This window comes from Macrosteles quadrilineatus, unplaced genomic scaffold (genome assembly GCF_028750875.1).
Source record: "Macrosteles quadrilineatus isolate MER2022 unplaced genomic scaffold, UCM_ALF_1.0 Scaffold_5__1_contigs__length_97177068, whole genome shotgun sequence".
In the NCBI taxonomy this organism is placed as follows: domain Eukaryota; kingdom Metazoa; phylum Arthropoda; class Insecta; order Hemiptera; family Cicadellidae; genus Macrosteles; species Macrosteles quadrilineatus.
In genome coordinates this window covers 59,340,328-59,366,696 of record NW_026542598.1, presented here as the reverse complement: position 1 = coordinate 59,366,696, position 26,369 = coordinate 59,340,328, and the positions used below count along the sequence as shown (strand labels likewise).

Here is a 26,369-nt window from a genome sequence, read left to right as displayed (position 1 = left end):
TCCTTTTGTAAGAGGTATAACAAAATTAGTGTAAAGTAAAGGCATCCAATTAACCAAACTCAACGCTAGATTTGTTTCTGATCAACATGAAAAACTATTATTAGCCTAGTTGAAGATTATGTGGTGGTGTTTCTCCTAAAGATGCAATTGACTTTACATATTCTATCAATAAAGGGCCTAATCAACGCTGATTCCTTACTATTTTTTTGACTGGTTAGGGTTCCATTGCCCAATTATCGAAACCAATCACAAAATTTCTTTTCATCAGCATCTCCGACATGAATATTTTTGGTTAGTTTTAAGAAGCCGAAACTACCTCTAAGTTTTACTGTTATGATATGATTACTGTTGTATATATATGAACTCGCCTTTGGCTCGCTGGGGGCTCCGCCCCCAGGCCCCCTTTTTTGTTGGGGGTAAATAGAAATGGGCCATGGCGCAAGACCTGCAATTGAGCCAAATTTCAGATCTTTAGCTAATCTAGAAGTGGGTAAAATTGATTTAGACCGATGCACCTGTAGGAATAACATTGGGGGGGGGATTCTAATTTTCGTGGGGGGGGGGAGTTATATTTGTAAAATGTCACTTTTCGAAAAGGGCGCAAGATCAACAATCATGCAAAATTTCAGATATCTAGTTAATCTAGAAATGGGTAAACGTGATTTAGACTTATGCACCTGGAAGAATAACATAAGGGGGGGGGGTGGATTTAATATTTGGGGGGGGGGTTGAAAATACGACGCCCCCAGGCCCCCTTTTTTGTTGGGCGTAAATACAAATGGGCCATGGCGCAAGACCTGCAATTTTTCAGTCAATCTAGAAATGGGTAAACGTGATTTAGAACCTGTAAGAATAACATTGGGGGGGGATTTAATATTTGGGGGGGGTTGTAAATACGATAGGGGGATGAAACCTTAAGTAAACCTGAGTAAATCTATAGCATGAACGGACCATGGGAACGGGGATTTATGGTGGTTTTTATGGGGTAAATGTTATTCTCCATAAGAATAACATGGGGATCGTAAAAACTTTCAAATTTTGACATTAAACCTAAGTTTTTAGGGGCAAGGAGTAAAGTTACGAAAAAACACGTGATGTGTAAAATTTAAAGTAAAGTAAGGAGAATACAAAGCAATATTAATTTTTGCAAAAACAAGTTATTTAAGTATGAAAAAATGGCGAAAACCGGTAAAAATTTAAAGAAATTTACCAAAATTTGAAAGTAGGGCGTTTTTTTTAAGGTTAAGGAGTGCGATTTTCGGAAAACGCCTATTCAAGGTTTGTAGAAAATTTGATTCCCGTTCATGAAAATCCGTTCAAATCTTTTCTATCTCTTACCATTTTCGAGCTATAGGCGATTGAAAAAAATGTGTTTTGTCGTTTTTAGAGGTCCGCCATTTTGGATTTTTAGGGTGGTTAAAATTTGAAAATGGGACTTTTGCAAAATTCACCATAAACTTATGTCCCTTATTACAATAGTACCAAATTCCAAGTCTCTAGCACGTTTCTAAACGAATCATATGACCATACCAAAGTCATTATATTTCAATCTTATTCTCCATAAAAATAACATGGGGCTCGTAAAAGTGGCAAAAAATCTTCAAATTTTCAGATTAAAATTAAGTTTTCGAGGTCAAGGAGTTAAGTTACGAAAAAACATGTAGTGAGTAAAATTTAAAGTAAAGTAAGGAGAATTCAAAGCAATAATAATATTAGCGAAAAGGAATTATCTAAATATGAAAAAATAGTGAAAACCGTAAAAAATTTGAACGAAATTTACTAAATTGTGAAAGTAGGGCGTTTTTTGAAGCTGAAGGAGTGCGATTTTCGGAAAACGCTTTAGAGAGTTTTGTAGAAAATTTAATTTCCTTTCGCTAAGATTCTTTCAAATCTTTTCTAGCTCTTACCGTTTTCGAGCTACATCCGGTTGAAAAAACGTGTTTTTTTGTTTTCAGAGGTCCGCCATTTTGGATTTTTGGGTGGGTTAAAATTTGAAAATGGGACTTTTGCAAATTCCACCGGTGATGTAAGATCTCACACTACAATACTACGCAAATTTGAAGTCTCTAGCACGTTTCTAAGTGATTCAGATGAGCATACCAAAGTCAGCATTTTTCAATGTTATTTCCCATAAGAATAGCATTGGGGGGGGGGAAATTCTGAAATAAGGGGGGGGGGTTAAAATAAAAAAATGCGACTTTTGAGAATTTTCCCGGGGGTTTGGTACCAAGACAATCGTGCCAAATTTCAACTCTCTAGCACTTCTAGAAGTGGTCTAGAATTAGTATCTTCCGTAAGTGAGTTACATATGCGGTTGTATAGTATTTAGATGCTCAGTTTACCACCATGCATGCTGGACTATATTATTTAAACCTTTTTTGCTTGGAACAACAGACAGTACCTAGTTGAAATCTCCTCGAAACAATATTGCTTTTCTGCCTATTGGAACATGTTCTTAATAGGCCTACTTACTTAATGAACAAATATATTGCCTGTACGAAGAACTTATTTCAATTTTATTCCCAAGTTGTTTTCTAAGAGTGGCCTCGTTGGGTTATTCCACTTCATGCAAAATATTGATTAAACACTACAACAAACCTCAAATTAAAAATGTTAGTAAATATAAAAAAAATTGTGGAATAAATCTTTAACATATGTTTTGAAATCAAAACAAAGCAGAAGTTATCCATTGAATCTTGACTCGTTAATTATTTAGTCAATGGGGTTATTTCCTCTTAAATATTCCTACAACACAACGATAACCTTCAAATTAGAAGAAAAAACTTCATTATATTTTAAGCCATTCTAAGTTCAATTCCTTTGATTTGAGCCATATCCTATGATTCCACTACTTATCATACGCTTAACTAATTTACTTCGAAATCAAGACATAGAACGGGAAAAATTTATAGGAAAAAATCAAATTAATCTTCGTTATTTGTGTTTAGTTATACAAGTATACATAAAATAAACACAATGGAACACTTCATATTGTCAAAATAATTTTATACTCGTTTTTAACTATGCAGATATATCCACTACCCATCCGCGGATGTATCCCCTACCCGTCTTTGAAGATATGACCATGACAACGTTAGGCAATAGGCCTAAATAAAGAACAATATGTAAACAATAAACGTAGTGTTGAGCACAAAACGTTGAGGGGGGAGCGTAGGAGAGGTGGGGGTTGTGCGGGAAAAGGGGAGGCGTGGGAGAGGGGTAGGCGCGGGAGAGAGAAGGGAGTGCGGGAGAGAGCGCAGCCATGGAGAGAGCAGGAAAGTGACGCCTTGATACCACCAAACATCTGGTTACTGCTAGCGCAGCCATGGAGAGAGCAGGAAAGTGACGCCTTGGTACCGCCAAACATCTGGTTACTGCTCAAGCACCTGCCAGTCTGCCTGAAGAGAAGGTGGATATATCCGCTTCCCGTCCGGGACATCAAAAACCATAAGGGGATATATTCGCCACCCGCCCTTTATCACCAAAGACTTAGGTGGATATATCCGTCACCCGTCTGGGAAGGGTTAATGATAAATCACCATCAGCTGTATTGAAGTAAACAAAAATCAGCAGTAAATGGCTTCTCATGCTATTCTTATGGAGACGATTTTATGTTATATCTAATTTTGTATAAACATTTGGGGAATTTCACTATTTTTCCTGCCGTCACAGGATCGAGACCTTTAATTTGAGCCCTCTCCCGTCGTTCTACGACTTCCCAGTCGCCCACAATTTTGACGCAAAGAATCAGCTTACGTAATTAATGTATAGATATTTTACACAACTATCCTATGTCGTAGGTTTATTTAATCTAAAACATTATCATAGAATATTTTTTCCTACAGTACACTCCACGAGAGTCTGCATAAAATAACAATTATAGTTAAGGATTAGAGTTAAGGAGGAGCCTATTTACCTCGTGACTATGAAGGAGCCAATTGGGACAGTGTGGTATTGCCAAATCTAATAATACCAGCTGATTTGAAAATATTGTTTAGTATATAGTATTAGTGTTGAAAATTAGTGAACGGCGATGTCCCCGCCACCGATGACGCGCTAGTCCAGTCTTGCTATTGGCTGCCACCAACTGCAGACTCTCGTAGCCCCTAGTGTATGTTTATAGAAATAAAAAAAAAGATTCTATGTATAACTGTTGCTGTATCAACCCAGGCTCTGTTTCAGATTTTTAAGAGTGTCATAAGTTATGAAAATCATGTGATTGGTATATTTTCATGGAAACAGTATGAAAATTACAATGTATGGATGTTTTGTATGAATTTGGAGTATTTATTTATAAATTAAACTGCTTAACAAGTGTTTAATTAACCTAACATAACTTGCATTTCACATTGACTTTTTTACATTTAGGTTTATTTAATGATTGTGTTTAGTTACGCCTATGCTTAAATTAAACTAAAGAATGTCATAAATAACTAAATTGTAGGTCGTTGATTGATAAATTTTGTGTAAATTGCATTTTAGGTTAATTTTATCACATCTCATCAAGGATGATCCCGGAGACATCATCATGGTACTCCACGATTGCAGAAAATACCTGAACAACCATGTGGTCAAAGAGACATCATCATCTCCTGCGATTGCAGGGGACAGACTATTGAGAAGATGTCTACCAAACATGATTTATAATCTTGAGAATAATAGCACTGTATATACCTGTTTCAGCTGGTTGTATATCATATTGAAAGTCTGGAGGAATGAGGATATTCTCGTTTTCAGTTTGTAGGCACGTTTCGGCCTCTTATAACACTGTTTGGCTGTGTCATCGATATGCCTGAAATAAAATCCATGTATAAAGCTAATGCTGCACTTTACAACATTATTTAAAAGATATTGAAACATTTGTTAAATTTGTCTGTAGACCATATTATGCCATATTGTTAGCAACTAGTAAGCAAAGACAGTAAAAACTCACTCGTCAAAAGGTCAATTGGTCAAATATTACGAGTGCTAATCGGAGTGCAACTGGGTGGTGAAATAGCACCGAGTATTTACTTTCAAACCTAATAAAATTTTAAAAATGGGGATAGTTGGTGAAGTATGAGAGAGACTTGTGACTGTTACGTTCCTTTCACACTACAGAGTAAGAAACTGTACATACAGTTGTCCACTGTCACTGAACTGGACGGTAGATGTCACATGTAGTTCAATGTAAGCTTTCATGATGCAAGATTTTCTGTCATCAGGGGCCTACCAGCAAATAGATCAGCTGTTGCACTTTTTATTGTTTTACAATCTGGCTTGTAAATTTAAGACCGTTTATGATTATCGTGACATTGTAAGCACATTCATCTTGAACGGCAAGATCAATGTAATGTACAAAAGAAACATAAGACAAGGCATAAAACAGTATGGTTTATAACCGACTGGTTCACCTTACAGTGTGAAAGAAACGTTAGGAGAGAAAAACTGTGTTCATAATAGATTTCAATCTAAAAAGCCACAACATTTTAATAACATTTCTATCATCAATGCTGGAGGTGTATTTTTAACAACTTAGTTTCAAGATTTTACAAAATGAAAATATGGCAAAATAAATAAAAGGCCGTTTTATAATATTTTTATTAAATAGCTAAATGAGGTAAAGTTCTGTGTAGATAGGCTACTCCAGATGTATAAAGCTTTAAAATGTTATTAATCCCTACAGTAAGAGATGGTAGATTTGAAAAACTGAATTTTCTCTTAATCAGGTCTCAGTTCTGATCAATTGACAAATGCTTTGAAAACCAATCCTCCACTGTAAATCATAAAATGATTAAAACTCATATAAACTTGGAAATCTACAAGATTAAATACTTACCTAAAAAATGTAGATATCAATTCATCCAACTTTCTTATGTTTGGATCAAGGATTACATCCTTGCATTGGGCAGTGAACCTTTTTATCCATGGGAAGATCTGGCTTGTTCTGTTAGGAACTTCTTCCACATCTTCGTGGTCATCCAAGTCTCTAACTTTCAATTTTAAGCTTGCATTTGTTCGGAGAATTTGAACAATCTCAGACACAGATTTTCCTCCTGTAACTAAGTACAAACAAAATGTGACTAATTTAAGGGCAATTTAATTCAAGGGCAGCCTTTAACCATTGCCCTTGAGACCGGGGAGCTTGACGGTTAAGAGAAAAGAAATTCAACAAATTTAAACTTGTCTGATTACATTTTTACTAAAATATGCCTTATAGATTTCCATAAATAAGACATATTTATTCCCAATTTAAATAACATCATTAGATTTAACGAGTGCTTAGGTTTGCTGCTGCGGAGAAAGTAAAAAGTGTTTTTTGACCATAGGCCGTCAATAGTAGGATGAAATAAATAAAAATATTCCAAGTAACCTTAATAATAACATGGGAATTAAATACATTTTTTTTTCCATAACCGTTAGGCATACAACAGAGCTTCAATATAGTTAACTACTACATTATTTTTTTTTATAAGCTCTACAAAATGATTTGGAAAGAAATTAAATTAGGCTATTTTGTTTTTAGGGTCAAAAATGGGAAACCCCCATATTTAGGCCTACCCCATAAACCCCCGTTCCCATCGTCCGATCATGAACTCGTTCGAATAACTGTAAGTTTATAGGTTTATACCGAATTCCATCAAAATCGGATCATTTTTGCTAGAGTTATCGTGCTAACGGACACATATATAAATATATATATGAATTTGAACGGATTGTGTTTTTGGCCTCTGGGGACCTCAAAACGAAAAATCAAATCAGTCCCGGGTCCAGGTCTTACCATGAGACCGGTAATAGCTTATTCCCTATGGTATGAGAAATTCACTAAAAATTTTTGGTACAAATTAAACCCTGAACACATTATATATTTTAACTAGGAGAACCCGTCCTTCCTACGGGGTTGACGTATCAGTAAAAAATGCTTATTGCAGTTATACTCATGCTTTGTGTTTGCAGTGGAAGAGGACACAGGGTTTGAGAAAATTTGGTTCTTTTGATTAACGGAAGCTATAGTATTACATATAGGCCTATACCATTGCCATAATGTTCCACCACTAGGTACACGTAAACAATAAAAAAGTAAATTATCAAAAATTATTCGCACAATATCAAAACATTATTTATAAATTAAAAACATAAAGGAACTTAACTGTAAACAATCCTACTTTAACAGTAGTTCTCATTGTGCATCACAGCTTTTTGTTGCGGCTTGGTTCAAATTAGCTATGTTATCATAAATGAAAAAAAGTTAATAGTGGTGCACCCTGGTGGTGCACTTTAGACCTATAACTTTTAATAATATTGAACATCATAGAGCAACTTGTCTAATCGAAACAGCTGACAAAAATCTTTTTTCCTTTAATCCTTTCGGTTCTAGAATATTTTTTTGTAATTTTCCAAAAAGTGATGAGTTATTTAGGCCTACTTATTTTGTCCGAAAAGTGCTAGGCTTGCCACGCATGATAATTAAGTATAATGTCGATGTCTAATGTAATCAAGTCGCAAAGTCTAGTGTGCGAGAAAAAATCAACAAAAATAAAATTTTTCTTCTCAAAAGCCTAAGGAACGATATACCTATAGGGCCTCTATCGTATGAGGAATCGAAAGAAACCATCGCTGTTTTGAAACTACAAAACTCACATGATCGAAAGTCGTGCCGACACGATGTATCGTCGATTAGCGCTTTTCGGATGAATTGCGAACGATATATCGTTCCGTAGCACTTTTCGGGAAAAAGACGCACAATAATATATTGTTGCATAGCACTGAAAAGGTTAAAATATGAATACTCATTAGGTTAACATGTGGAAACTCCAGAGCTACTGGGGCGGAGCCCGAAATGGTTTTTGAGATAATAATATGTTAATCGGGAATGTGAGCTATTATCATACCAAATTTCAGCCCAATCCGACCAGTAGGCAGCTACTTAAAGCGTGATTGAACTTTAAACAAACAAACTTTCACATTTAGGCTATAATATTAGGTAGGTAGTAAGATTACTTTCATACAAGAGTAATATACAACTATTATTTTGTATGTTGTAGGCTACTTGTTCAATGTTTGTACAGTGAAATAAAATCACATAAATAAATCTAATAAGTAGGCCTACTGTAACGGGGTGGTGGTTATCAGAGACTTACGATTAAAAGGGTGACTATTAATCAATTGATTTATTAGGCTACGGTACCTAACTTAATCGACTGCCTAGTTTAATGTTTAATATTTGTTAGCGAATTTCCCAAAAAGGGAAAATTAAGTTATGCTATTACCGTAGGTCTTATGGTAAGACCTAGACCCGGGACTATAATACTTTTTCGTTTTGAGGTCGAGAGGACAAAAACACCATCCATTCAAATTTATATGGTAGGGTAGAGTGGGGGAATTGGGACCCTGGGGTAATTGGGAGCTATTTTTTTAAATTTTTAAATTTTGTATTATTTATTTTTCAAACAAAATTGTAAATACGTTAAACTTTAGGCATTCTAAAGGGGTTTCATCACAAATTATTGGATAATTGTAATCTTGTGTTTGATGTTTAAATTATAAAAAAAATTAAGCCGTGTTAGTATTTTGAGTTATTTTTTATATTTGTATGAATTAATAACCATACCAAAATGTATTTTTTGACACATTAAAGGTTTAAGCAATAGTTTGTTAGGGCTTTAAAATTTTTTTAAAAATTAAAAATTAATTTTATACATTTTTTTTTTAAATGGGTCCCAATTACTCCGGTGTGGGGAAATGGGACCCATATTTTTTCATCCCACATATAATTAATATTAATATTATAATTAATCAATAATTATATGTGGCTGCAGTGGTGATTATCATGTAGGCTATTATGTGTAAAAACAGGATTTTGAAGTAGGTCCCAATTACCCTAGCATGGAGTAATTGGGAACCAGTCTCATCGAGACGTAGGAATTGGCTAACTCAGGAACTCGCTAACTCGGTCGTGTGTCGGAACTGGCTAACTCTGGAACTGGCTAACTCTGGAACTGGCTAACCGTCTCAGTCAGGAATTGGCTAACTCTGGAACCCGCTAACTCGATTTTGTCTCGCGGCGGAATTCGCTAACTCTGGAAGTCGCTAACCCAGCCGCGCCCACTGCATGGAGCGTTGCCAACCTTGCACGACAAAATAATCGTACACTGCCGTATTTCAAAATAGGCTATCAGTGTCAATGAAGATAGTAAACGTTATTGTTTTTTGTTATCAACTCCACTTTGAACAGATAACTAGCCCAAAGTAATTAAAAGACAATTAAAAAGTAATGAAAAAGTGTTTTTTTATTGAACTGTACAATGGCCAATTAATTAAATGTTTATGATTTTGATCTTAAACATAAATGCTATCAGTATAAAAAAAATTATAAAATGTGAAAAATATTGAAAATTCTGTTTAATTGGTACTAAATAATTAAACATCTACGAAATAAAGCTAAAATACACGCCAGTTCTCAAACATGGAAAACAAATTTAATCGTAATGTCGTAATAAACCAAAACCATCAATTAATACAGTAATCAACCATTGTAACTTTCATAACTAATTCATAGATTTAAAATTAAATGTTCGTCGTTGAATCTTCCAACTTACGTGTAAAAAATATGACATAGACTAAGTTTCATATCAATAATTATAGAATAGCTTAGGCCTATATCTAGGCCTAATAGTTTAAACCAAAGCATTGTAGGTCTACTAGTAAATAGTTGCCTAATTCTAAAATGTGTTGAATTTTTTAGTAATAATGTTACATGTTTTAAAACAGTTTTTAGATTGTACACCTATGCACCTCTAGTAAATAATAGGAGAAGATATAATACATATAATAAAACAGAACAGGGTTATTTTAATTCACGATTCTTAATCAACGACTTGACGGATTTTCCTGATGTGAGTGTTGGGTTTCCTTTAGCCTATATTGTTTTTATAATCGAGTGTATACCAAGCCATTGCTCGGTTCCCCGTTCCCCGGTACTGAGCTACTCAATAGACAATAGCTTTGTTTTTAGATAAGATCAGGTAGTTTTAGCTATAGCCACCATTCAGGGCCGATTTACCGAATAGGCAAGGTAGGCACGTGCCTAGGGCGCGAGGCAATTGGCTTTTTTTGGGGGGCGCCACAAAATTGGAAAAAAGAAAAAAAATTGTGGCCGTTTTTGCATGCGATCGCGGTAAACTGATAATCCCTTGCGGCCGTGAAGACACCTTAACAGTCTCCCACAATTGCGGCAAGATGTTAATTATTTACCGCGGTTGTATATACGTCATCATCGTCCGTCTCCCGCGATCACGTCAAAGTTCTGACTATTTCCAGCGGATGTGTGGACATGATTATCGTCTTCCTTGATCGCGGCAATATATGAACACATCCCGCGGTCGTTATGAGATTATCACCGTCTACCGCGAATGAGGCAAAATTGTAATCTTTTCCCGGGGTCGTGTGGACATTATCATCTTCTTGCGTGATCACGATAAAATTCTGATAATCCATCACAGCCGTGAAGACATCATCGCCTCCCGTGGTCGTGAGGCATTGTCATCCTCTCCCGCCATTGTGGCAAATGGTAATCATATCCCGCGGTTGTTTGGAGATCATCATCGTCTTTCACGAATGAGGCAAATTTCTGATCTTTCCCGTGGTTGAGTGGACATTATCATCGTCTTACGCGATTGCGGTAAAATTCTGATCATCCCTCGCAGCCGTGTAGAGTAGACATCATTATTGTAACTCCTGCGATCCTGTAGACATCGCAATCGTCCCCCGCTGTCTTGAAGACATCATATAATCGTCTCCCTCGGTCGTGAAGACATTGTAATCGTCTCCCGCGATCGTGAAGACATCGTAATCGTCTCCGCGCGATCGTGAAGACATCGTAATCGTCTCCCGCGATCGTGAAGACATCGTAATCGTCTCCCACGGTCGTGAAGACATTGTAATCGTCTCCCACGGTCGTGAAGACATCGTAATCGTCTCCCGCTGTCGTGAAGACATCGTAATCGTCTCCCGCGGTCGTGAAGACATCGTAATCGTCTCCCGCTGTCGTGAAGACATCGTAATCGTCTCCCGCTGTCGTGAAGACATCGTAATTGTCTCCCGCGATTACGGCAAAATGTTAATAATATCCCGCAGTTATGTGGATATCATTATTGTCTTCCGTGATCGTGGCAAAATTTCTGACTGTTTTCCGTGGTTGTGTGGACCATGATCATATCCCGCGGTCATTTAGTCATTATCATAGTCTCGCGCGATCACGGTAAAATCATCATCATATCCCATGGTCGTTTAGACATTATCATCGTATCATGCGATCGCGGCAATATTCTGATTATTCTTCACGGCTCTGTGGATCTCATTATCGTATTGCGCGATCGCGGTAAAATCATGATCATATCCCGCGGTCGTTTAGATATTATTATCATCTTATGCGATCGCGGCAAAGTTCTGATCATCCCTCGAGGCCTTGTGGAGACATATTATCGCCTCCCGTCTCCCGTGGTCACGGAAACGTCACTGTTGTAAATTGACAGTTCCAGGTAGAAATAGAAAATTAACACATAATTCCTGGTTCAAAAAAATGCACGCTTAGTTCCCGGATTTCCCGGTTGGTGGTCACCCTGTTATATATTGAAAGGGGCGCTACTATTAGTTGTGCCTAGGGCGCTGACATGGTCAAAAACGGGCCTGCCACCATTCATAAAAATGTAACAAACAAGAACGCCTGGCAGTGGCGGTTCCAAGGGGGGGGGGGCTACAGGGGCTAAAGCCCCCCCCCTTGGACCCTGGAAAAATAAATTTAAACGTACAGTTCGCCCTTAAAACACGCAATGTCATAAAACAGACATCAATGTAGATTTTATTAAACTTAATAAGCGATGGCAGGATGTAGTATTAAGTTCCACATAGATCAACTTTGTGGACAATAGCACCGCAAATAAAACAATATTACGCAATGGAAAGTTAGTTATACAGAGGTGGCTGTGGTTATACGCATCATCCAATTTTTACAGCAGTCAGCTGTTGACATGCTAGGGCAAAGGCGAGCGCCGAGCGCGCGAGCAAGGACCATACAAGGACGGGAAAACAGCTGATTTCCTGATGTTCCATAGTTGTCAAATTGTCTGCTAGCCACTAACTTTACACAGGCCACAGGCATCAATCAGCAATCAGCGGTAGCACCAGTAGCCTTTTACCATTTACTAGGCTATATTAACACTAATGTTAAAGTTTTGTATAGTCAATGCTATTACCGGTACTGAATTCGATACTATAGGAATACATATTGTGACAGATCTATGAAATGGACTGTAGAAAAACATAAGTTTAAAAAACGTATCTACTTGCTTGCATGACATACGGTATAAAAAGCCCTAGCCTAGATAATAGGTGAAATGGAAGGTTTTAGGATAATTATTGAGCACAGTTCTAGCCGTTAGAAATGGCCATATTATAAAAGTGACCAAACGGCTTATTTTTAGGAGATATGGCTTCGTAGTCTACAGTAGGCCTATGTTTTGAAATTCATGAATGCAAGTTCGTCATAGTTTGATTTTTAAAATGTCTACTTACTTGCTCATGACATTGTGACTGTCTAATGTTTGTTAGTAGGCTAAGTTATGCATAGGCCTATTGCTCATTAACTTCTTTAATGGTCCAGAAAAAAGCTACTATAAGTTAGTTTACTTGGGTCTTAATGAAGAGTATGTAAATTAGCCTATAAATAAGTACTTACTAGAAGATTCTTCATTAAACAGTGCAAAACTAGATTCCGACATCGCTATGGCCTATTTCGTTGGTCTGATCTAAGTTAGTCTCCTCCATGAATCGTTAGCAACTTCATGATTCAAATTATGTAAAACCCAATGCCGAGATCACGACAAGTTAACGAGGATAAAAAGTTGCAAAGCGACGGGTCTACCTTTTAAATCACGATTTTTAAAGGATTTGTTGATTTGCACAATTTCAAAGATGGATGCACTCGCACTTCTCTTCTCACTCTCACTCCACTCTAAACTAACTAAACTAAACTAAACTAGTAAAAACTACACTCACACTCTCAACCATAGGAAAAAACATAGGTGTGCTATTCCCACATATTCTGACGTCACTCGGATTGCAAACAAAAGATCATCTGATTGTAACTGTCAAATTAGTATGTATTTGTTTTTATTTGAATGTTATTGTTTTTATAATAATAAAAACAATAACAACCAAATCAAAACAAACACATATACTTATTTGACGGTTACAATCAGATGATCTTTTGTTTGCAATCCGAGTGACGTCAGAATATGTGGGAATAGCACACCTATGTTTTTTCCTTCCACCATGACTCTCAACAGTCTCAACTCAACCTCAACCTCAAGCTGCTCAAGTCTCAACTCAACTAAATTATTTTTTTACTTTTTTTTTCCTTGCCGATAAGATGATCTAGGGGTTTTTTTAGCCATGATACCTCAATGTTTTCCGTGGTTGTCCATTAGTAAACACAATTATTATTTTACGGATAAGTCAAAAGACATAGCAAATTTATATATACAATACAAGGATTATATATCCCACAGTCTAGGATGCTTTCTTTTGTCTATACTTTCCGTTACTCATATTATACAAAGCGTATGAACTAAGCGTTGACCTTAACTAACAGTCTGTAATACATATTATTAACACAGTTGTGCTTACAGATTTTGTAGGTTTATCTATTTATGGGTAAATGTAAAACGTATGTGATAATGTACGTATATCTATAAGACAAATTATACACAGATTGTATGTACATTATACATTTTGCTATACAAATTGTACGTATATTTTACGTATAAACAGTGAACGATAATGGACCAATTTATATTTATACGTATAATCTACGGATATTTTATGTCCATGTATACCTTAAATTGACATTTTACGTAACCTATCTCTCTGATATACGTATCGTAGATCTAAGTTGAACATACATTGTATGTATAATTTACGTATGTGTGCTGACTGAGCAATTATTGATACAATTATGTAGTATTTTTTGATTTTTGGAAATGCTTAATAACTTCAACCAGGGGCCCATTTCATAATAAACTACAAGTTTTGTAATTTCCATTAGATTTGCATTAGGCGATCAGCTGATTTACTAATAATATTAGTTTGTACTTTATTATGAAATAGGCCCCAGGACGTGATTGAGCCATGCGAACGAGATCATCTTGAAAATACTGTCATTAATAACCATGAATGAAAATAACCATTAATAATTAAGCTAGCATAACCTAGCATTAATATAAGAGCAATAATAACGAATCAGTTATCCTTTGTACTATAAGTGTTTCATTAGTTGTCGTACGTATTTTAATTTAGTTATAAGCACTTCATATACAATGAGACAATTAAACGTTACGGTACTTAAATTATAAATAGTCAAAGGCAAGACAACGCCTGCCGGGTTCAGCTAGTATAAGTATAAAAGAGGATGTTTTGTATATTTGGCAGTGATAAACTCAGACACCGCTGAACCGATTGCCACGAAACTTGGTACATACGTGTAGAATTTCATGGAATAGGTTTATACACCATCAATTTCGTGATCCGTCCAATCGGCTCCGCCCCAGTGGCTCTGGAGTTTCCCATGTTAACCTTATGAGAAATGGTATTAATGAATCTTAACAGCTGTTTCAATTAAACAAGTTGGTTCTGTTCTATGATGTTCAATAGCATTAAAGTTACAAGGATTACCAACAGGGTTCAGCACTATTATTTCTTTTACATTTATGACAACAGCTAATTTGCAACCAAAAGGTGAGTGAGCATATAGCGAACGAACTTCAACCTGGAGGCGAGTTAGCGTAGTGAACGAGCTAACCTGAAGGCAAGTGAGCGCAGCGAACGAGCTCCAACCTAAAGGTGAGTGAGCGTAGCGAACGAACTTCAACCAGGACGCGATTGCGCTATGCGAACGAGATCATCTTGAAATTTAAGAAGTTAAACGGGGCAAAGCCCGCGGGTTACAGCTAGTAATATCTATAGTCAAGGCCCTCACTGACTGACTCACTCACTCACTCATCACTAATTCTCCCACTTCCCATTTTCCTAGGTGGCTGAAATTTGGTACACTTTTTATTCTGATCGGACTCTCGGGCTCCGCCCCAGTGGCTCTGGAGTTTCCAATGTTAACCTTATGAGTACTCATATTTAAATGGAATGAATCTCAGCAGCTGTTTCAATTAAACAAGTTATGGTTCTGTTCTATGATGTTTGAACAGAACTTTTTTTTTTTAATAGTAAACATTTATTCAATTTTAACTTATATCTTATTTATATTATCAGCAAGTTTGGTCGGTTAGGTTAGGTTATGACAGTTTAATTTTATAATACTACATTTTGAAATTAATTTTATAATTAAAAATTATAAGTTAGTTTTAAAAGATTAATTTGTTTTTATCCAATATATTTTTTTGTATCATCAGCAAGTTTGGTTGGTTTGGTTAGGTTATTACAGTTTAATTTTATAATTTAAAAATTAAAATTTATCTTATAATTAAAAATTTATAATTTATTTCATAATTAAAAAATATTTTATAATGAAAAAGTTAGTTTTATAACTAATAATAAAAAAACATAATTTAAATTTTCACAACTTAGCGGTTCTAGGGGTGAACGGGCGAACGCTGACACTACAGTGGTTGTTATTTATCATATAGGCATAGCAAGGAAATAAAACTTATTAGTAGTTCATGAAATGCAGCAGGGGAAGTCCTCTGAATATAGAAAAATATTGGGGGGAGCTCCTGTTGTCCGGGTATTTACTCAGGGGAGGTATAGAAGAGGTTACGATGACAGCTGCGGGCTTCTCATTAGCAGAGGGAACGCCATTACCGTAACAATACGATCTGTCGCCATCGGCCTCGTTGGTCTAGAGGTTAGCGTGCCGGGTTAATATGCTGAGGGTCCCGGGTTCGAATCCCGCTGATAGCATGAACTTTTTGTCCAAGATTTTTTTCATTATCAGCAAGTTTGGTTGGTTTGGTTCGGTTATGACAGTTTAATTTTATTATTAAGTCATTATAAAATTTTAATTGAGCAATTTCTAGTTTTATTTAATAAACAGAATTATTTTTTTCTATTACTAAACTTTTGTTATAATATTTCATTATCAGCAAGTTTTTTACTACAGCGCTGTTCACGGAGGAATTTTGAACTAATGCCTCAATCGTACCTTCCCTAAGTCAGACATGGTCAGACCCTGGTGTCCGCAACGAACGATTTTTATTTCAGCTGCAGATTTTTAATACGGACAAAATGAGAGTTTAAAAATAAGAAATAAAAAAAAAATATTGTAGGCCTAAAACTAAAAAAAAATATATAGTTCATTTTGGTACTTACGTATTATACGGGGGCCACTTATTTTACAGCGCGCTGCGGCGGTTAGGTTAGGTTGGGTTATCATAAGTTTTTATGACTCATCTCGTATAGTTCGATTCATAACGAAACTAGGAAAGTTCTACAAACATATTTATGATAACCCAACTTAACCCAACCGCCGCAGCGCGCTGTAAAATAAGTGGCCTCCGTATAATACGTAAGTACCTTAATGGTAAATTAAACTGTCATAACCTAACCTAACTAACCAAACTTGCTGATAATGACAAAATTGAATGAAGTATTACTAATAGAAAAAATAATTCTGTTCATAAAATAAAACTATAAATGCCTCAAATTAAATTTTATATTTTTTAATTAAAAAATTAAACGGTGATAACCTAACCAAACTTGCTGATAATGAAAAAATTGAATGAAGGTTTACTAATCGAAAAAAAGTTCTGTTCATAAAATAAAACTATAAATAGCTCAAATTCAATGTTATAAGGTTTTAATTATAAAATTTAACTGTTATAACCTAACAAAACTAACCAAACTTGCTGATAATGCAAAAATCTTAGACAAAAAGTTTGTGCCCCCGATGGGTTTCGAACCTGGTACCATAAGTTTCGAAGCCCGGCACGCTATCCTCTAGACCACTGAGGCCGTTGGCTTCATTTAGTTTCATTGCGCTAATGGTGTTCCCTCAGCCAATAGAATGCTCTCATTTTGTTCTTATCAAAAATAACTGCAGCTGAAATAAAAATTTGTCCTACAGTTACCTAACAATGTACATGTTCCCTCACTGATTTGAGAAAGCAAAGTGACCAATTCGCTCATCAGTGAGACAATGTTAACATTGTCTCATTCTAATTACTTTGTCTCACTCCAGACAATTGTGTATTCATTGCTCCAGATTTGCAACGTGAAGGCACGAAATAGTGAGCGCGTAACATGCAGACAAGGTCGTATGCACGCAAAATACGTTGGCAGCACTGGCTGTAAATCAGCTGGGGTCAGCTGTTGTACTGTTGTATCATTAAATGTCATATTAAAAGTTCACTTCTGTGTTAAAATATGTTACGTTTCTTTACAAATTTATTTGTTTTATGGTAACTGTAGGAAAAATATAATGTGCAACTCGAGTGCAAAGTGCAACTGCCTCACTCGAGAAACCGTTCCTCGTGAGTAAGGATTTCTCTCGAGTGAGTCAATTGCTCACTTTGCTCACTAGTTGCACAAATAACTATTGCGTCCGCGACTCAGTTTTGTCGTCCGGCCAAACCAAACTATGCCTCATGCCACTCAGAGGCAAATGGGAGGGATAAATGGTATCTCTATCTTATGCCTCGCCGACCGCACCGCTGCGGAAACTAGAGCGGTAGATTCTTACGGCGTTGGACCTTGGGGTGATGAACCGTCGTGAAGTTAGCGGCCCTTTTCATCGGCGCTTTTTCGGATTGTAATAGATATGGGTTGATACGCCTGCGGACGCCACAAACGTGTTTTGCAGGGATGTCGGAAACGTAATTCAATGACAATACGGTGTGAAATGATGTTTTTACATTTATATAATGCCAATTATACCTTGATAAAACGTGTATACACGTTAAAACTAATTGATATGAGTATTTTAAAAGGCATATTTGAGACCGTACTGTACATTATACGTAGCTATGGCTTAACATTACGCGATCAATTAAAACTCCGAACATAAAAAGTGCATAATCTTTTTCCTAAGCCCATCACATCAATTTTGAACTATTCTAATGGTAATATACAATGTGTAGAATACTCAGAATAAATATGATTGAGGAAGTCCAGGAAATTACGAAGCTATAAGGCAAAATCTATATGGTTGATAGGAATTTGCGTCAGGAAAAAGTGCACAATCTTTTTCCTAAGCCCATCACATCAACTTTGAGGTATTCTAATGGTAATATACAATGTGTAGAATACTCAGTATAAATATGATTGAGGCAGTCCAGTAAATTACGAAGCTATAAGGCAAAATCTATATGGTTGATAGGAATTTGCGTCAGGAAAAAGTGCACAATCTTTTTCCTAAGTCCATCACATCAACTTTGATGTATTCTAATGGTAATATACAATGTGTAGAATACTCAGTATAAATATGATTGAGGCAGTCCAGTAAATTACGAAGCTATAAGGCAAAATCTATATGGTTGATAGGAACTCGCATCAGGAAAAAGTGCACAATCTTTTTCCTAAGCCCATCACATCAACTTTGAGGTATTCTAATGGTAATATACAATGTGTAGAATACTCAGTATGAGTATGATTGAGGCGGTCCCCTAAATTACGAAGTTATATGGCAAAATCTATGTGGTTGATAGGAATTTGGGTCAGGAAAAAGTGCACAATTTTTTTCCTAAGCCCATCACATCAACTTTGAGGTATTTTAATGGTAATATACAATGTGTAGAATAATCAGTATGAGTATGATTGAGGCAGTCTTGTAAATTACGAAGCTATAAGGCAAAATGTATATGGTTGATAGGAACTCGCATCAGGAAAAAATGCACAATCTTTTTCCTAAGCCTATCACATCAACTTTGAGGTATTCTAATGGTAATATACAATGTGTAGAATAGTCAGTATGAGTATGATTGAGGCAGTCCCATAAATTACGAAGTTATATGGCAAAATCTATATGGTTGATAGGAATTTGCGTCAGGAAAAAGTGTACAATCTTTTTCCTAAGCCCATCACATCAACTTTGAGTAATTTTAATGGTAATATAAAGCGTGTACAATAATCAGTATGAGTATGGTTGAGGCAGTCTTGTAAATTACGAAACTATAAGGCAAAATGTATATGGTTGATAGGAACTCGCATCAGGAAAAAATGCACAATCTTTTTCCTAAGCCTATCACATCAACTTTGAGGTATTCTAATGGTAATATACAATGTGTAGAATAGTCAGTATGAGTATGATTGAGGCAGTCCCATAAATTACGAAGTTATATGGCAAAATCTATATGGTTGATAGGAATTTGCGTCAGGAAAAAGTGTACAATCTTTTTCCTAAGCCCATCACATCAACTTTGAGTAATTTTAATGGTAATATAAAGCGTGTACAATAATCAGTATGAGTATGGTTGAGGCAGTCCCTTAAATTACGAAGCTATAAAAGGCCAAGTCTATATGGTTGATAGGATCTCGCGTCAGGAAAAAGTGTACAATGTTTGCCCTAAGCGCCTAAGTCCATCACAAACTAATTATACCATCAGAAAGATAATTCAATTATATTCAATTTTTACACATAATACCCTCATTGGGATCATCTCATAACTCCAAGGTTTCATAACTCCAAGTGATCATAACTCCAAAGTTTCATAAGTCCAAGAGATCATAACTCCAAATTATATTTAATCCAAAGTTTCACAACTACAAGTACCCGAAAAGGGATAATTTCATTACTCCAAGAAAAATATAAGCGCAAGTGATCATAACTCCAAAGTTTCATAAGTCCAAGTGATCATAACTCCAAAGTTTCATAAGTCCAAGTAAAAATTAAACCAGAGTCTCATAACTCCAAAAGTTGAGTGGAGTCTCATATCTCCAAGTGGAATGTGTAGTACAGTCAGCGCCACAAGTTCCTGCGCTGTCCGCTCCGCTGTAATACTGTCAGCAGCCGTTGTATCATTGTACAGTATCTATATACCTACCGTCGCCTGTCAAACGATTATGTAATTTTGTTATATACTTACAGATTAATTAATTGCTATACTTCTTACTTCTATGCTAAAGGGACTTTAACCTTTAACTACTCGCGCGGGTTTTACTAACGTATGTACTCGCGTGGGGTGTTTTTGACACCCCGTTATTACATATTTGTTATAATTTTATTAACACTAATAATTGGTAAATAACATTTTTGTTGTTATTTAAGTTTATTTTACTGTATACTGTTTCCAATATGAAAGAGTTATTTATTTTAAGTTATACAATGTAAATAATATATTTCTTTTACCAACTGCAATTCGTGTGTGTATTTGGTCAACTTTTGCATATAAACCATTTGTTGTATTAAACAATATGTATTTTGTCATTGAACTGTTTGATATTGAATAACTAGCATATGTACTATCAGGAAAATATATAATTTTTAAAAGATTATATTATGTCTGTGAATGGTAAAGGTATTATTTTTTCCTAAAATGTACTACTAAAAAAACAGTTTTTAGGGGGGGGGGATCGTAATACACACAAGTTTTGTGCAAACAAATTTATTTATATGTCAAAAACACTTGTTTGTTATCGAAATAAATGTAAATAAAAAATGTCCTTTCATTACTTTTAGAGTCTTTCGCAAAAAGAAAAAAACATTACCTTATACAGGAACTTGTACTTTTTACGAAACGTTAACACTCACGTGGGGAGTTGAAAACACCCTATACACTTTGTAATACACATGTATTACCAAGTGAACACTAGAGATCGCACGGGGACTTTGGATGAGAAACGTTCACAGTTTTAACTTTACATTTCAGGTAATTTACACTAGGTGTACAATGCAGATGTCTGCTTGCAATATTGAGCAGATAGCAGACATAATAATCAAATAATTTTCTAAAGTCAATGTTACATATGTTTCTCGTAAATGAAATGCATACTTGCAGTATCCAATCTCATTAGTATATATTTTGTTTCAAATGAATGAAATGTCTAATTTCGTTATTCAAAGTCAATTACAAGTCTGGTTCAATTAAATGTATTGTCTACTTCAAAGTAGATATGTTTCATCTGGTTCTCATAAATTAAATGTCTATTTGCAGTAGCAGTATCCTAAATCAATAGTACACCAGCCTCACAAAAATGAGAAATTTACTTGCAGTATCCAATGTCAATGGTCCATTTGGTTCACATAAATAAGATGCCTATTTGCAGCATTCAAAGTCAATGATACGTCGGGTTCACTTAAACAAATTGTTTACTTGAAGTATACAAACTCAATGGTACATATCGTTCACATAAATAAATTGTCTACTTGCAGGATCCAAAGAAATGGTTAATTTGATTCCCATAAACGGAGTGCCGATTCGCAGTATATTAAGTCAATGTTACGTCTGGTTCACGTCAATGGAATGTCTACTTGCAGCATCTAAACTCAGTGGTATCTTCGGTTCATATTAATGGAAGTCCTAATTATTGCAGTACCTATTCTGCCTAAGTCTGCATTATTTAATTGTAAGTCTAGTTCACTGAAATGGAAAGCCTACTTGGAATTGCAAGTTAAATGGAAATATAACTCAATGGTAGGTTTATATTTGGTTAAAATGTAATGGATATTTAGATTATTTAAAGTCAAAGGTGTTTCAGCCTTATTCCGGTGACCATAATTATTGGTTGTTTTCATTTTGTAGTAAATTATGCTCAATGATATTAATCTTATTGTTCTTCCCTTTTTCTGTGTCCTATACGGTAATGTACTTTTTAAACGATTCTTTGACTAACATAATGTGGCTACAAGTGGAATAAAATTGTAGAATACACTAAAAACCATATAAGATGTTGAAAAATGATTAAATATTTACAAGAAATGTTTAGTATATGGAACTGTTAGGTACGTAGTCTATGAGTTGAGTCTTAAACTCGTCGGAAATTATGACTTTCATTCGTTTTCAAATAAGTTATTTGTTTTTGAATAACTACTTGACTTCTTTGCAATTGCTCGATTTCGAGCAACATGTACACTATACATTAAAACGTCACAGAGTGATTTATTTCACGATGCTAATCAATAACCATTTGACATATTTTCATGATATTTGTGTTGCAAGAAACGTCGTTACCCCTAGGACTGCCAATAACCGATACCGTATGTTTCAGTTCGAAAGACTATGACAACATACCTTAGTGTAGCAATAACACAAATAAGGTCCTCGATATCAAAGCTTCTGTTTAATTCAATAAGATGTTTTATGACATTTCTTCAATTTGAGTCATGCCTATTTATACGTTACTAGTGTCCCTGTTGCTCGAAATCGAGCAATTGCTCTCGTTTTTTTACATTGTAATATTTACGCCAACCCAAATTCAAATAGTAACTATTTCATTTCAACCAAGTAAGTAAATGTTTTGTAGAAAACTAACTGTTAAATTAGCAAACTTATTGACGGTTTACAATTCACATATGTCCTTCTTCTCGCTTTTAATTTCTGACAACAGCTGGAGTTTCATAAAAGTATTTGTTTCCCATGTCAATCTTATGGAGGAATACGAAACTTTAAAGGGCCCCAGGGCCTCACCCTCTAATTATTTCCCTAAAAAGAAAGTTTCCTGCACAACTTCACGTTACGCTCTTTCCAATGACACCAAGAACATGTAAATCGGTTCAGTAGTTTCGGAGGAGTAATTGTCACAAAAAACTTGCTTGCGTATTAAATAAGTATAGATATAGATATAGATATAGATATATCTATCTATATAAATAAAATTAGAGTTTTGTCTGTACATTGCTTAGAATAATGAACTTTTTGGTTATTTTTACATTTCATAGGTCAGAGAAACCGAATCAAACCTTATCTCAATTTCTGTCTGTCTGTCTGTCTGTCTGTCTGTCTGTCTATCTGTCATTCTCTTGGTAACGCTAAAATACGCACTTTATTACAACTACTCCTCAATAACTATAGCACTGTCCCGCCTGAAACTTATTTTCCAAATACTATACATATATGAGATGGTTTTAGACGTATTTCATCGAATATGAGACAGTTAGATATTTAACAGTAAACCCTTGAAAATCAAGTTTTTGTCGATTTTTGACGTGGAATTTCTGGAAGCCCATGTTAACCTTATGAGAAATGAAATTATTGAATCTTAACAGCTGTTTCAATTAAACAAGTTGGTTCTGTTCTGTGATGTTCAATAGCATTAAAGTTACAAGGATTACCAACAGGGTGCAGCACTAGCACTATTATTTCTTTTACATTTATGACAACAGCTAATTTGCAACCTGGAGGCGAGTGAGCGTAGCGAACGAGCTAACCTGAAGGCAAGTGAGCGTAGCGAACGAGCTAACCTGAAGGAAAGTGAGCGCAGCGAACGAGCTCCAACATACAGGTGAGTGAGCGTAGCGAACGAACTTCAACCAGGACGTGATTGAGCCATGCAAACGAGATCAGATAGTAAAAATAAAAGTAAGCCTACCGTTATAGGATCGACCGGCAGACACAGGGGTAATTTAACCTTTTATTGATTGTCATACCGATCCGGAACAACAAAAAACAACATAAAATGAAGCTATGTATAATAGTTTGGCCAGCATATCTTAAAATATGCAAACCAACTGCTGTTCGTTATATAAGAAGGTTTCAACTGAATATTATAAGATCCCCGTGCGTAGAACGGGTACACAGCTAGTAGATTACTATATACATTACAAATAAAACTGTGAGCAATACTCTTACAAAACGTGTACAACCTTTTTTTGTCCGAACATAATCCCCCAGATGAACATATTTCCTAGCATCAAAAACATATTTTTTCAAGTAAATAAAACAAACGCCAAATAATTGCATTGCCCAGCTCTTTCATTAAATAAACAGAATTAAATTATTCAAACTGCGAAAGCATAACAGACGTAGCCCGTTGAAATCGGCCTATGGGGACCTGAGAAATTAGTACATACCTATAATATTCAGCAAATATGCACATTCTAAGCTCAAGTTTGATGCGCAGTATGCCTATATTTTTATTTGGTAAACTGCCATAACCGTTTACATTTAATTTGATTGTATTTATATGCAATATTTATATTTTAATTTATATTTATATTAATATTTTTTTTATTATATTATATTTATATTTATATTAATATTTATAGGCCTTTCTTGCTTAAATTTACATTTTTTAAACGGGCAGTTCAGAAGACGGGACACGGAAGCCACGTCATGTTGGTAACATTGACAATTCGAAGTAAGCGGCAGGCAGGTTGCCAGTATGGATACTAAAAAAGTCCCACACGCCCCTGCTCGCCCCTCCACGCAACTCTCCATCAATTCCAGAACATGAAAGGATCCATAATGTCATATGGGTTCAAGTTATGACCAAATGTTACAGGACCACTTTTGTTAGCTGTATTGTTCTACACCTTTTAATTTTCTAACTCTTCTCTAGAGTCATTATTAAAAGAATTAATAAATATTTTCGTAATGAGCGACATTTCCTGCCTGTATGCTAAACGAAACGTGATACGTAGATCTATATAATTAATACGTGAACACGAAGTTTGTCGGTTGAACTCCTCCGTCATTTCTTGACCGATTTTATCCATTGACGTATCATTGGAAAGAGCGTGTCGCGTAGATTTGCAAACTGGTCTTGAACTGGATTTGAAAAAGTCCCTTGGCTCTACCCCAGTGGCTTTGAAGGTTCCCATGTTATCCTTATGAAGATCATAATTGTTAAAATTTTGATCAGCTATATAATTTAATTGCTGTCAATATTTAAGCTGCATTTCAAAGAAAAGCGTCCTACAAAAATTAGATATTTAAAAAATAAATCATTGAAAGAACCCATTTGCAAATTATTGAAACATTAAAAGTCATAGAACGCACCCTAGTAGAAGAAATAGAGATAATATTTTTTTAAAGAATTAACTATCGTCATTAGCCTGTATAATGAAGAACACCTACAAGATTCAGATTCCTACAAACTATGAACGAGGATGTTAGCTGAAGTGCTACAAATTTTACTAGGAAACATGGACTTAACTTTGTGATCATTGCAGAGTAAAACCCTCTAAAGCCAAATAAATCTGGTACGTCAATGACATTAATCTATGTTTTCATAAAAGTCAAACAATTTTAATAATATCCTATGAAAATATCCAAGAGCCCCTTACTAACATTTTACTGAAGACTTTTAATTATTATTCATATAATGCTAAGGGAAACAAAAATCAACTGAACGACAGAAGGTCTTTAACTTTGCATTTTCTCAGTTAAATATAATTAACGTTATTGCAACTAAACAAAAAATACACCAATTGAACAAATAAAATTGTGACAGACAACAGGAGTCCTTATGGTGATGAAAACAGATTCTATCCTTATTAAAGAATGAATGAAATTTGTAAACTTACTGCTGGCGACAAGGGTGGTAGCATGCATAGGTTTATCAATAACGAAGATAAACATGGACAACCTTATGCGGCTATATATATTTTTAGGAAATGTTGATTACTGTTATGTACATCGTGAGTATCTCCATATGATACACACCAGTAAGCTTTGAGTTGACTCTTTTAAACTCATTGTAAATATTACTGTTATTGTTTTTTAAATAATTTCTGTAATACCAGTACCTTGCAATTGCTCGAATTCGAGCAAAATGTACACTAGTTAGTATTGGTAACAGATTCCTTACTCTCATAAACATATGGTTTGACGCCACAAACAAATTAATTGGACAATCCGTTCTCTACAAATTATTTAAGTATCATCCACTTATTAGCGCTTGCAACATAAATAGCTCCATAATATCATATTTTAGTTTGTCTAAAAAATGTAACAAAAGAGGAACGGATGGTGTTTTTGGCCTCTAGGGATCTCAAAACGAAAATTAATTCGGTCCGGGTCCAGGTCTTACATGAGTACTACGGTAATAGCTTATTCCCTATATGGGAAATTAGCTAAAACACACAACTGATATTGCTTACATATGTTGTGTATACAATTAAGTGACTCTCAAGGCCCATAGAGTTTGGATGAAGAATTATGTGTTCCAACTAGGGAAACAAAGAGGTGTGTGGTCTCTGTTAAAAATTTTTAACATTTGCCCGTCCACATAAGACTACAGATCTGAGCGTGTAACATATCCAGCAAAGCAAGGGATGAGCCAGTACTACAGTACGAAGGTGAACAGTACTGATAAAATGTTTGCGGCAGTTAACAGAATCCCACTAATTTTACTATATACTTTCGATTATTATTACTATTATCTCTCTTGTGAGGTTTACAAAAATAAATTTCACTGGCTATTAGAATAGCCTACATTAAATTATGTTT

General features: G+C 35.3%; 1 protein-coding gene across 2 annotated transcripts in view; it reads right to left on the bottom strand.

Moving 5' to 3' along the window:
- Positions 1 to 12,967, bottom strand: part of LOC128994127 (uncharacterized) — a 58,692-nt gene extending 45,725 nt beyond the window's left edge. For both annotated transcript variants that reach the window (XR_008490870.1, XM_054418418.1), the window contains exons 1-3: positions 12,716 to 12,967; positions 5,819 to 6,041; positions 4,675 to 4,792 (exon numbers count right to left, since the gene is read on the bottom strand). Coding sequence is in view for 1 of the 2 variants with exons in the window: in XM_054418418.1 (XP_054274393.1) it covers positions 4,675 to 4,792; positions 5,819 to 6,041; positions 12,716 to 12,758 (384 nt within the window). In the remaining variant the exon portion in view is untranslated. The remainder of the gene's footprint in view (positions 1 to 4,674; positions 4,793 to 5,818; positions 6,042 to 12,715) is intronic.
- Between the last annotated feature and the right edge of the window lie 13,402 nt (positions 12,968 to 26,369).